The sequence below is a fragment of the Cucumis melo genome, chromosome 11 (assembly GCF_025177605.1).
Source record: "Cucumis melo cultivar AY chromosome 11, USDA_Cmelo_AY_1.0, whole genome shotgun sequence".
Lineage (NCBI taxonomy): Eukaryota > Viridiplantae > Streptophyta > Magnoliopsida > Cucurbitales > Cucurbitaceae > Cucumis > Cucumis melo.
Window position 1 is genome coordinate 13,759,515 of NC_066867.1, and position 12,677 is coordinate 13,772,191.

General features: G+C 32.3%; 1 protein-coding gene across 2 annotated transcripts; it reads right to left on the minus strand.

Moving 5' to 3' along the window:
* Nucleotides 1-1,324: 1,324 nt before the first annotated feature.
* On the minus strand, nucleotides 1,325-5,238 carry LOC103502121 (OBERON-like protein). Of its 2 annotated transcripts, none has more exons than XM_051079608.1 (3): nucleotides 5,006-5,238; nucleotides 2,876-3,977; nucleotides 1,325-2,173 (listed from the first exon to the last, which is right to left on the minus strand). In XM_051079608.1, the coding sequence occupies exons 2-3, from the start codon at nucleotides 3,957-3,959 to the stop codon at nucleotides 1,659-1,661; spliced, it is 1,599 nt and encodes a 532-aa protein (XP_050935565.1). In that variant the 5' UTR covers nucleotides 3,960-3,977; nucleotides 5,006-5,238; the 3' UTR covers nucleotides 1,325-1,658. The 2 variants fall into 2 exon arrangements, with proteins under 2 accessions (XP_050935565.1, XP_008464176.1); XM_008465954.3 differs by having other exon boundaries at nucleotides 2,876-3,964; nucleotides 4,691-5,226.
* Nucleotides 5,239-12,677: the final 7,439 nt, after the last annotated feature.

Sequence of the window (12,677 nt, forward strand, 5' to 3'; positions counted from 1 at the left end):
ATAAATCTTCTAACTTTAACTCGTTAACTACACTTAATCTAACAATCTTTTAGAGATATAAATTCTCCCTACATTCTCTTTCTGTACTAAAAATATACTAAAATTTCAACTCAATTGTTTGTCAATGACCTTCACCACTGTTTTTAATAAATTCATTTTGGTTAACTAATGAGTTTAGTCTCAAACTTTTTGTTTCATTTGGATAATTTAAAGTGTCTAAGGTTGAATATATTAATGAATTTTAAATTTTATATATCTAATAGATAGATTTCTCATATTAAAGAATTTTAAAAGTTAATCTATTACATAAAAATTGAATTTTATGTCATGAGAATCTAAATTTTCAGTTTTATTTCTAATAGAGTTATGGATGGTAAGAAAAATGTTGGACAGGACAGTGATTTAACAGATACAAATTTACAATTTAGTGACCTATTGAATACAAAATTGATCATTTAAGGACTTATTTAACCTTATCCGTAAATACTCTTCAAAATTTTGGTTGGAACCAAATTGACAAAAACCTAAAAGCTCACATATCAAGTTGAGGATGAAAATGTCTATTAATATAATATACAGTGACTAATGGCTAATGGCCATTTGCGTCTGTTTTGCAAAGACTATGATCTACAATTTTTGTCCTCAAGCATACCGTCTTACAAAGTTTCACAAGTTTGATTCTTAGAATCTTCTTATTGATGTAATTTCCTGCCTTACCAATGTCCAACAAGTCTTATGCACTTGTCAAATGTCAATTTTACAGTTTCTAAAGTTATTTGAAAATCTAGTTTTCAAAAGATATCTTCAACAACTGTCTCTAAAGATCCAGAAAAATAGTCTCTCTACTTTTTCATGAAGGTACAACTTCAATATAGCTACTAAAATGGTAATCGGTACAAAGTAAGAAGAGATAAAAGGAAAAGGAAACAATGAACTAAACATATTTTTTGTAAACAACAAATAAGGACATTTTTGTAATTACCTGTTTTTATGGTCCAAAGAAGAATTGAGCTCATCAGCTTTCTGAATACGCCTTTATATCAAACAATACGAATAACTAATTTAGAGTGCACTCAAACCATCACCAAATCATACAGGTCTACAGCTGAATTGATTGCTGCATATTGGAGGTGGGTTCCATTAGAGAGCACTCCTAAAAAGGATGGGAGTAACAGCAGCTGTATGGACCTACTTACTACTAAAGCACAGGATCTGTCCATTCATAGTTGGGTCTGATCTCTTTAACATCACTTTTTGTTTCTCTTTTCTGCCAGCATTACCCTACACAATCTCAGTGCTCACTGCTGCAGAAACCACAAACCAGTTTCATCAAACCACAATATTGTTGGAGCAACACAAATTAGTGTATCATCATCTTACATAAATGAAATGAAACCCAGGACAAGTTTCAAATGCCTTGACAGGTTAGGACTTTGTTGATAGCTAAACAATGATCTACAGATAAAAAAATAGAAAACATTACAGTCCCCCAAAACACATATATAGTTAATTCCAGTCAGCTTTATGGCTTCTTCCTAATACTTCGTATATTCTTCAAGTATATTTCCTCAAAGGGTGACCATCATTTTAGTTGGTACATGGTACAATACAGGTACGATACACAAAACGACATTTGAAAATGTGTGAGGAATAAGGATCTAGGACTGATCTGCTCCGCCACTGCCCTGTGAACGAAAACTTTCTTGCAGCTTAATCTTCTCTAACAAAAACTGTTTCTCTGCCTCGGCCTCCTTCAATCGTTGTTTCAGGTAACTACTAGCATAATCTTCTTCAGATTTTTCGGATTTGGCTAAAGCAATCATCTGGAGCCTTTCCGCCTCTCGTTTTGCCTCGTTTGCTTTAAGTTGGAACATGTCAGCTTCTGCAAGTTTAAGCCTCACAATTTTCTCCAGCTCTTCAATTTGTAGCTTCTTTCTCTGTTTCTCTAGCTTTAATTCTGCTGCTTCCCTGGCCTTGTCCTCGACCTCACGCTCAAATGCCTCAATGTCCATTCGTGCTTTTTTGTATCTCCTCTTCTTCTCCTCAGCCACTATTTCCATTTTTCTTATAGCCTCCTGTACCACATCAGCAATGCGGGTGCAAGCCTCCTGTGGGGCTATCAGTCGTCCACCTTCCCCATTTTCCATGCTTCTTGGGGAGTCTAACTCAAGTTCTACGAGAAACAAGAAACAGAGGTATTTGATTAAAATAAAATAAGCATACTTACTTTGAGTTAAATGAGAAACCTGACGGAGAAAAACATGTAGCTTCAGCCCAGCATAATGCAATTGAGTTTCTTTCTATCAATTTCATAGCCGTAAGAGTAGCTTTTTCCACATGAACAGGGTCAGAGGTAATCTACAGATGCAATTTAGTTAACTCTGAATCCTCAAATCATGATTGAATAATGATTTATGTAAAAAGGCATGCCTAGAATAAGATAGCCCAACCAAAAGACGTTTATAAGAGCCTATTTTGATTAGTAAAATACATTCTTTCCTGCCTCGATACACAGAATAACCTTTTCTTTCCTACCTTGTGAAACCTCAAAAAGAGGCTTATACATGGCTAATATCCATAGAAAAGGGTCGGAAGTGATTTGATTTCCCTACTCTCTAAACCTCACCATTCACCACTCAAAAATCACTAAGTAATGAAAAGGACCAGATGATTGTTTATATACAGTTTGGAACTTTTCATGAACAATTTTTAAAGCTATTCTGCGGCTTTTGAGTTGAAAATACGAGGAAAATCAAAATACACCACTAGTAAATAAAACCACTATTATGTCAACAAGGAACCAGCAGATGGAAGTGGCCATCCAATATATGATCGAGAAATGAGAAAGTAAATACACAACCGAATAGTTCTTTACCTTGGAAAAATGCTAATATAGTCCTGCATGCCACTGACAAGTCCACAATCCCATTTTTCATTTTTTCTTTAAGATCTTCACACTTCCAGAAAAGCTTCCTCCCTCTGGTGTCCTCACTTCCACGAAATATTCTACTAACATAGTCGAGTTCCCTTGTCAAAGCATCCAGGTCCCAGGCAGGTGCACAGTGCTGGAAAACATCCTTAACCCAACCCAGCAGCTCTGACGTTCTATTGCAGGCTTGGCACCTGAAAAGCATTTCAGTTTGCCCAGGTGCACTCTTGGCAGATGAACCCATGCAAATTTTTCCATCACGAATGGCACAATCCGTGTGAGTCCAATGAGAGCACAGATCACAACCAATCCAACGACAGGTATTTACTTCAAAATCAAACTTATTACATATTACACACATGCAAAGATTACAGAAACCCTTTCTGTTGGAGCATAGGTCACATGTACAGTCATCCGCTGGCAGCTGATTCTGACATGCTATGTTCCTGCACCTCTTGTACACAAAGATCTCAATTAGAGTAGTCTGTGGGAGGGTAATATTTGGGTGCAAGAATGCCTGAATTCCAGTATTTATTGCAACAAGGATCTCAAGTTGCACCCGGTTGGCAATAAGTAGAGTCTTAGCTGTTAAATCAGTTCTATTCTGAACAAGCTTCTGCAAAATGAAAATCTCCTCTCTCTGCTGTGAACCACCATTACCATCGAGGATAACTCGAAGCCCAGTTTTCAACTCTTCAAGAAACTCATTGGGTAATCGATGCATCTTTTCAGAGATTAAATCTACTCTCTCCCTTGCAATATCCCTGAGGGATATCTTATCAGCACTGGAAAAACGGTGAACAACTGAATGCTCAGCATCATCATTCTCTGTCTTCCCATTTTCCATCTTCTTTGCCAACATGGCTTCAACATTAGGCCAAGTTTCTCGAGAACTGGCACTCTCTGTAGGAGACTCCCGAACTTGACCAGAATTTGATCTGGGTTCCTCTTGAGGTAGGCCATCTACTGGCACAAGGGAAAATGAAGTTTGCAGTGTACCCTGCTGTGATTGCTGTCGTGGAAGCAGCATTTTTTCTGCAAGTAATTGCTGGATGTAAGAACCAGAGATTGAACACATGAATGAATTGTAATAAAACAAAAAGAAATATCTGTCTACTTCTACTTAATAACCAAAACAGTGCACAAAGACTGAAAACTGGCGGGGTAAGAAGTCAAACATGAAAGGTGGTCTCAAAACAAAACCAAGAGTTCAAACGGAAAAGGGGGAAAGTTCAACCCCCCCCCCCCCCCCCCCCCCCCGCGAAAAAAAAAACATAAAAATAAAACATAGTAAGTACCAATTAGAGACAGGCATGATACCATCAGAGGAACAATTTTGTGTTCTAAAGTTATTCAGAAAAGAAAGTTTGGCTTCTGAATAATCCATATGCCTCTAAGTTTGCAGGATAGATATCAAATCCAGAAATTTTGCAACCAAGTGACAGTTAAACAAGGGACTGTAGCTCAAAATATACCTTGAATTTCAAAAGCTCTTATATCACAAAGAAACAAAAAAACCCTGTTCCAATTTTGTTGAATAAACAATGGCAGAGATGAGGGATAAAACCTCCGACTCCTCTAAAGAAAAAAGACATGCCAATTAACATTCACTTGAGTTCACTTTGGCAAAACCCTCTGGAATAATTCAGCTTAAATCACAAAGCAACTTCCAACGGGAAAAAAAAAAGAAAGAAAAGAAAAGGAAACCCCAATTTAACAGGACTAGGATCACTCAAATCCTATTAACAGATCAAAATATACCTTGAATTTGGACATATGCCATATCACAAAGAAACAAGAAGATCCTGAAACAGACTATTTTTCAAACAGAGAAAAAAAACCAATTTAACAGGACTAAGATCAGTCAAATCCTGTTAACAAATCAGAACATCAGCAGATAAGTCACGGAGCAATAGCAGACAAAGCAAAGCTGCGGAATGGATTTAGTTACATAAGAAAGCAAATAAAAGTAAATAGGGCGAAAAGGGTCGACAGAAATCTTTCGTCCATCCGGAAATTATAGATACTGATAGAACACCTAGAATTGGGAAATTTCCCTGTTAAAAACCTACGTACCAGTGGTAACAAGTACGAGCAGAAGAAGCACTCTGGGGGCTCAGAGCTTCAGCAGGGGAGAAGAAGAAGAAGAAGACAAAATTAGAACAAAGAAGAAAGGAAGATGAGAGAGTTGAGAAGGGGAAGGCGAAGAGAAGAGGGTGGATGTGGAGAAGCGATCGACGAAAGAGAGAAGAGAAAGAGGAGATTCCCAAAAATGATTTCAATTCTGAATTTCATTTCTGATATCTGTATGTACCCTAATGCCAAACCAAACATAGTCAACGCTCTTCACCAATGGAACTCAAAGTCAACGCCAAGGAAACTCCAATCCACAAGTCTTACCTTTGACTCATTCAACGTTAAACTTCAAATACCTAAAACCTAACCGCTCCTCACGAATTTCATACTTCATAGGGTTTCTTTTAAATTCTTCTTTAAATGAAAAAGATTAAAAACAAACCATCTTATCAAAAAAATATATACAATGTTAAGGAAAAATGGAAAACTATGACAAATTGCTAAACCACCTGCACGTGGTACGATGGCAGTTGTAAATATATCATTTCTTTCAAAACTAAAAATTAAATCATTGCTCATCCAATTTTTAAAATTGAAACTTACATAAATCTTTCTCGTGTTGTTTCGTCTTTTCCATCTTCTCCTGTGATTTCGTTTTTCTTCTTTTTTCTTTTTCTTTTTTACGATTTCTTTCTATCATTTTCTTATTTTTCAATTCTTTATTTATATCGTTTAATCTTTCCATCGTTTTTCCTTCTTTTCCTCTTCATTTTTTTCACTTCGATTTTTTTCCATCGTATTTCTACTTTTCCTTTTTCTTTTTTTGCTATGATTTATTTCCATCATCTTTCTTCTTTTTTTTACGTGTTTACATTTAGGTAACCAAATCTAAACTTGTGTACAACAAAATAGCAAAATCTAAAAAATCGTGTATAAAGAATCTTGAAAAAAAATCATTTAGATTGAAGTAGTCAAATGTAAACGATCGTGTAAAAAAAATAAAATATTATATATAAAAAAAATCTTGAAAAAAAATCATTTAGATTGAAGTAACCAAATGTAAACGATTGTCTAAAAAAGTAAACGATCGTGTAAAAAAAATAAAAGTTCGTGTATAAAAAAATCTTGAAAAAATTTTTGAAAAAAAATCATTTGGATTGAAGCAGCCAAATGTAAACGATCGTGTAAAAAGGTAAATGATTGTGTAAAGAAATCTAAATGATCGTGTAAAGAAATCTAAATGATCGTGTACCAAAAAAATTAAAAAAATCGTGTACCAAATTTTAAAAAAAAATCATTTAAATTTGAAACGATCGTGTAACAAAATTAAACGATGGAATTGAAAAGATAAATTGTAATCATATTTAAACGATCGCGTATAAATTGTAGCCATATCTAAATGATTGCATATAAATTAGTCATATCTATATGATCACATTATAGTCATATCTAAACGATCGCGTATAAATTATAGTCATATCTAAACCATTGTGAGCCTATAGGCTTTTTCCGTTTTTAAAATTGTTATATACAGTATAAATATTTTGCCACTTTTTCATATTTTTGAAAGAATCACTTAATTATAGATAAGAAATCGTTGAGGGGAGGTTAGGGGGTTGAGGAAGGATTATGTTAACCCTTCCCCCAGACGCAGGTTGTGTTATATAACCCTTCCCCAAGACGCGGTTTGTGTTATATAACCCTTGCCCCTCTAATCATTTCCCTCCCCCAAATACCTCTTTAGATTTAGAGTTAAAATGTTGCTTTGTTCATATGTTCAAATATAGTATCTATATTTGTAATAAATCCTAAATTTAGTCTTCCAAAAAATTGATCAAATAATAATAACAATAATATTCATAATAAATATAATAGTTTAATATATTTTTAATTTTAGAGTGAAAATGGTAAAAAAATAACAAAAGAAAAATGGAAGGAAAAAAATAACAATAAGCCATTTATAGAAACTGAATCTAATTTTTTTCAGAATACAAATATTTAAATTGAAGTGACCTTAAAGTATCAAAGAAGTAAAGATTTTTTTCTCTAAAGTATGCGAATTGGTGTAGATCCAACATCTATTTGAATCGTCTATTGTCTTCCTTCTCACACAATTCCTTAATTGCATAAGACATTTAGATTTCGAAAATCTTCCTCGCGAACTACCCTAGTCCTCCCTTTTTGTTGCCTACTCTTACTTCAAAACGCCTAGTTCAAAATACTTAGCCAAAATTTTATTTCTTTGTTCTTGATTTAGGTGTGGGTCTTATAAGTCCAATCGTACACATAATTCTTAACCTTTTGGTTGCATGGAGGATGTTTAACCTCATGGCTTGTTCTATGTTGGTCGCCTAGCAAACCTTTTGCTCGCTTAACTTTTCTAACTCCCTTGCAACCATTCTCACTTATCAAACACTTCGGTTAGCCAGATGACAACTGTTAGGATAAGAATATATCGTATAATTACTACTTAATTTTAATTTTATGCATGCATCCCTTTATTATTTTCATATTTTTATAAGGAGTACGAAAACACACTTCGATATAAGAACAACGGAACAAAAATAACTTAAAACGAAGCTGGAAGGAACTAAGGAAGGAGGGTGGGGAAGTTGAAGTTCAGTGGCAAAATCGTAAATAGTTCGAACTCTCCGAAAGCTTCCGTATTTTCCTCCTCCAGCGCGCGTGTTCAAACCCTTCCACTGCATTCTTTTATTTTCATTTAAATTTCCTTAATAAATACTTCAATATTTCCCCATTTTACAAAATCCAATCACCATTTTCTCAATTCTACTCCAACAATCAATTGCCAATTAAGTAAATTCTCTCTCAAATAATAAATCTTCCATTTTTCCTCAAGATTCTGCACAATTTTCTTCTCAAACTGCAAACAAATTTCAATCCAAATGCAATGTTAAGGCGTTTAATTTTCCAATTCTGGAGAGTTCTTTAATTTCTAATGTTTAATTGCGACCTTGAACCATGCTTCCTTGATTTCTTTCGGTAAAATATAGCTTTTAATTAGTCTTGATCATTCAAAGATTGCTATTCAGCCTAGTTGCTAGAGTGATTTGATTCCATTATTAGGAAACCATTGATAAGTCTTTGTTAAGTATCTTTTGTCTAAAGTTGATTCTTGTATCTTTTTGTCATTTAAATTACTCTAAAAAATTTGTTAGGAGTTAGTGGTTATTCACCTCCTGATGAGTCTTGATAGGAACCGACTTAATGCACTTTTTTGTTCTTGTATGAAAATTGTTCAAAATGGAAACACTATGAATAATAATTAGTTTGGTTAAATGTAAGAACACTCTAATCAATAAATTGAGGTGATTAATCCAAGTATGTAAGCGTAAGTCTTACACTTTAATCAAATTTTGATTCTTGAATTAATTGATCAAGGGTAATATTTGTTGCAATTTTCCTTATAAACTCTATGGTAGAAATGATTTGCACACCTAATTCCCTATTTTTTAAACATGTAGAAAACCCCCCCATACTTCTAATTGGTTCTTGCTTTTGTTCTTTGTTTAATCTACTTTCTTGCATGATTTAAAACCCCTTTTACTACTATGTAATTCTTTTAATTCTTGAAATTACTAATTGTTTCAGTTGAGATTCTTTAGCTCTTTTTCTTGACCCATCAAAAGTTTCCCGTGGATACGACCCCTTGCATTCATTGTGGGTGATTCTTTAAATCTTTGGAAGAGGTATTTTGATGAGATTTTTTTTTTTTTTTTTCATTTCATTTCTTTCTTTCTTTCTCTTTCTCTTTTCTTCCATATTATTATTATCATTTCTCACAATCATGATAATTATTATTATTTGGTTAATTATTATAAATACAACAAAACACCAAAATATTTTTGGTCCGTGTAAAAAATCAAAAAACCCAAGAAGCCGATAAAATAATTCATAAATTTCATAATTGTCCTTGATATTGCGAACGATTCATTTCTTCTTCTTCTTTGTGATTTATTTATCTTCTCTTTTAGATTATTCAACTCCTCTTCCAGATTTTCTTTCTTTCTTAATCTTCCTTTTCTTTCTTTTTTTCATCTTCTCTTTCTGTCTTCCAGCTCCAAGAATTTGTTGGAGTTAATAATAAGAATAATGAATCGTAGGCAATGATAGTTATTTATTCTTCTTAGATAGACAAAGATCTCTTGGCTTTTTTCTTTTTTTCCTTTTTTGTTATATTTTTTTATTCATCACTTTCATCTGATCATATTTTCTTCTTCATCACTTTCATCTAATTTGTTCTTCATCTTCAGCTACTTTTTCTTCTTGCCCATCTTTATCTTCATCTGTCTGAATGTAACAAAAAAAATGTTGTCAAAATGATTATGCAAGAAAATGTAAACGATCGTGCAAGAAAAAGTAAACAATCACGTAGAAGTCTAAACGATTGCTTACCAAGTCAACACGATCGTTTAGCATGGTCAACATGATCTTTTAGTTTTGAAGCCCTTTTTCCATCATTTAAAAAGAACTATACAATTGTGTGGATATTATCTAATCAGTCACTTACTTAGTTAACACGATCGTTTATCATGGTTAACACGATCGTTAGATTTAAGTCTTTTTTCCATCGTTTAAAAAGAACTACATGAGCGTGTGGAGATGATCTACATGATCGCTTACCATAATCAACACGATCGTTTAGCATGGTCAACACGATCGTTTAGATTTGAAACCATTTTTTCATTATTTAAAAAGAGCTACACAATCGTGTGAATATGATCTAAACAATCACTTATCATAATCAACACGATCATTTAGCGTGGTTTGCTTAGGCTAAATTTCATTTTGCTTTGTATATTAGTTTTATGTTTTCTTTATTGGTTTATGTTACTTGCTTTATGGTAAATGCACATAAATATAACAAAAGTGGTAAATATTTACGACCCATGTAACAATTTAAGAAAAGCCCATGAATTTTTTCAAGAACTCCATATTTGTCCTTATTGGTTTATAACAATTTTTCCATTCTTTCTTTTCTTTTTCTTTTCGATTTTGTCGCTTTCTTTCCAAATTATTCATGTGTGCTCTTTTAGATATTTTTCCTCTTGAACATTCTTTTTCTTCTTCCTCATCTTCGACAATATTCTCTCTTGAATATTTTTTCTCTTCTTCCTCATCTTTGATAATCAAGATCGTTTATGTTCATCTATCAAGATTGTTGCAATGAGTTTGTATTAGGTAAAAATTTTAAATATCGTTTTTGTGTGGATTGTTTAGACAATTATAAAATTTCATTAAGAATTCTATGGTACATTATGAGTATCGTTTGTGTTTTTGTTTGTGGTAAGAATTCTAGATTTCATTTTGTTTCAAATGTTTATAAGATTTAAGTATTATCGTAAGAATTTTGTAATTATGAAGATTGTTAGTTTGAAGTTTTTCACAATCGTTTACATTCAACTAAGAATTTTATGTATTATTGTGAAGATCATTTTTGTTTTTGTTTGTTGTAAGAATTCTAAATTTCATTTTCATTTCAAATGTTTAGAAGATCTAAATATTACTGTGAGAATTTTGTATTTCATTATGAAAATCGATAGTTTGAAGTTTTTCACGATCCACTACTTGAACTATACGATCGTTTTTACAAATATCAAAATGATCGTTTACCAATATCAACACGATCACTATGGTCAAATGATCGTGTATCTAAGTCAACACGATCATTTACCTCATTCAATATGATCGTTTACCATAGTCAACATGATTGTTTAATTTATATTATTTCACTGCATGATCGTCTATTTATTCTTTCATTGTGTTAATTATTATCATTTTGTACATTTTATTCTTTTATTCAGTGATAGATGTATATCTATGTCTATCTCTTTCTTTCTATCACTATTAAATGCTTAATTGTATTTTTTCTTACAAACTATAATGTCTATTCCTATTGTTGTTTTTTATGGAAGTCAATGGAATGGACACAATGTCTATGAGAATTACTCAGTTTCTTAAATTTTGGTAGATGTCTGAATCGGCTTTAATTCTTTGATTGGTTTAATATACGAAGAGATTCAATTGGATGGATCGATAGAATTATCTATTTTACTTGATATTGGTAAAAAAAAACGTTCAAACTGTGGTCCCAATAAAGAAAGACAATGATGTTGCTTGGTATTTAGCTTTTGCTAAAAATGCAACTAATAGACATCCATTAGTTGCTCATATAAGTGTTAATTCTTTGGAAATGTCTTCTTTTGGTAATGTACCAGAGAATGTTGAGATTTCATTGGACATAGGTTTTTCTTCTTCTTTTTCAAATGATGAAGTTACAAGAGATTTATTATCGTGGTGATTTAAAGGGAAAAAAGTTTATTTGAAAGTAAAGAAGTGCTTTCAAAGTATTTTTGCATAATAGTAGTGAAAAACAACTTTCAATTTAGAATTATAGTATCATATGTGAGGTCTCTTGAATTTAAATGTTTGCAAGAAGGGTGCAAATGGTATGTTAGGGCATCTCGTTATAAGAAGAGCGAGTTTTGGATGCTACAAAAATACATTTCTAACCATGAATATTCGTTAAATACTACCCAAAGTTGTCACATGCAAGCTTCTTCGGTAGTTGCTTGATAGATGATTTTAGGTTCATATCTACTGATCATTCCATTCTAAAAATGATCGTGCATAAGGCTCATATAAATCTTGGAGTTAATATAAGTTATCTAAAAGCATGGAGGGCAAAAGAACACATAGTAAAGATATTAAAAGGTGATGCAGTTGAATCGTATACGTTGATTCCAAACTTCTTTGATGAATTGGTTGAATCTAACCCAGGTATGATTAGTTTCCTATACCAAATTTACATTCATCTGCAGATAGATGGGATAGACAAATATCACAGTCTATCTAGATAGACACGTATTAGCATCTATGACGTTATATATGTTCTCTTTTGTTGGTGTTAATAGAAATGTTTTATAATTTTTTTAGGTACATGCACTAATTTAGAGATAGATGATAGTGATCATTTCAAGTTTTGCTTTATGGCTTTTGATGCATCAATTGAGGGGTGGAAATATTGTAGACCTATCATTTTTGTTGATGACACGTTTTTTAAGTGTAAGTTTGGTGGCATCCTATTAACAGCCTCATCATAAAATGGTAACAATCAAATCTTCCCTCTTGTTTTTGATATTGTAGATCATGAAAATGATGCATTATAGACATGGTTTTTTTAAAAGATGCAAGGTGGTTTTTCAGAGCGAGATAATTTAGTTATCGATTCTGCTAGACATTTTAGCATCCCTAAAGGAGTTTTAAAAGTGTTTCCTGATGTTGAGCATTGTGTGTGCATAAAACATCTTTTAAATAACTTGAAGCTCCATTTTTAGGATCCACTAATTGATAAATATTTCTTTAGTTATGCTTATGCCTACACCATTGATGAATTTGAGTACCACGTGAGATGTATGGAGTTAGTTTGTCCAAATATAAGAGATTATCTTAGTAAATATAAGATATTTAATTTAGCAATTAATTAATTGAAGAATTAATTAATATTTTAGTTTAATTTTATTTAATTAAATTTGATTTTATTAAATTAAAATTATAGGTTATGCGAGTGATATACATTTAAATATAATTTAAATGAAATATTAATTAAATATGATTTTATTAATTATTAATTTAGTTAATTATTTAGTTT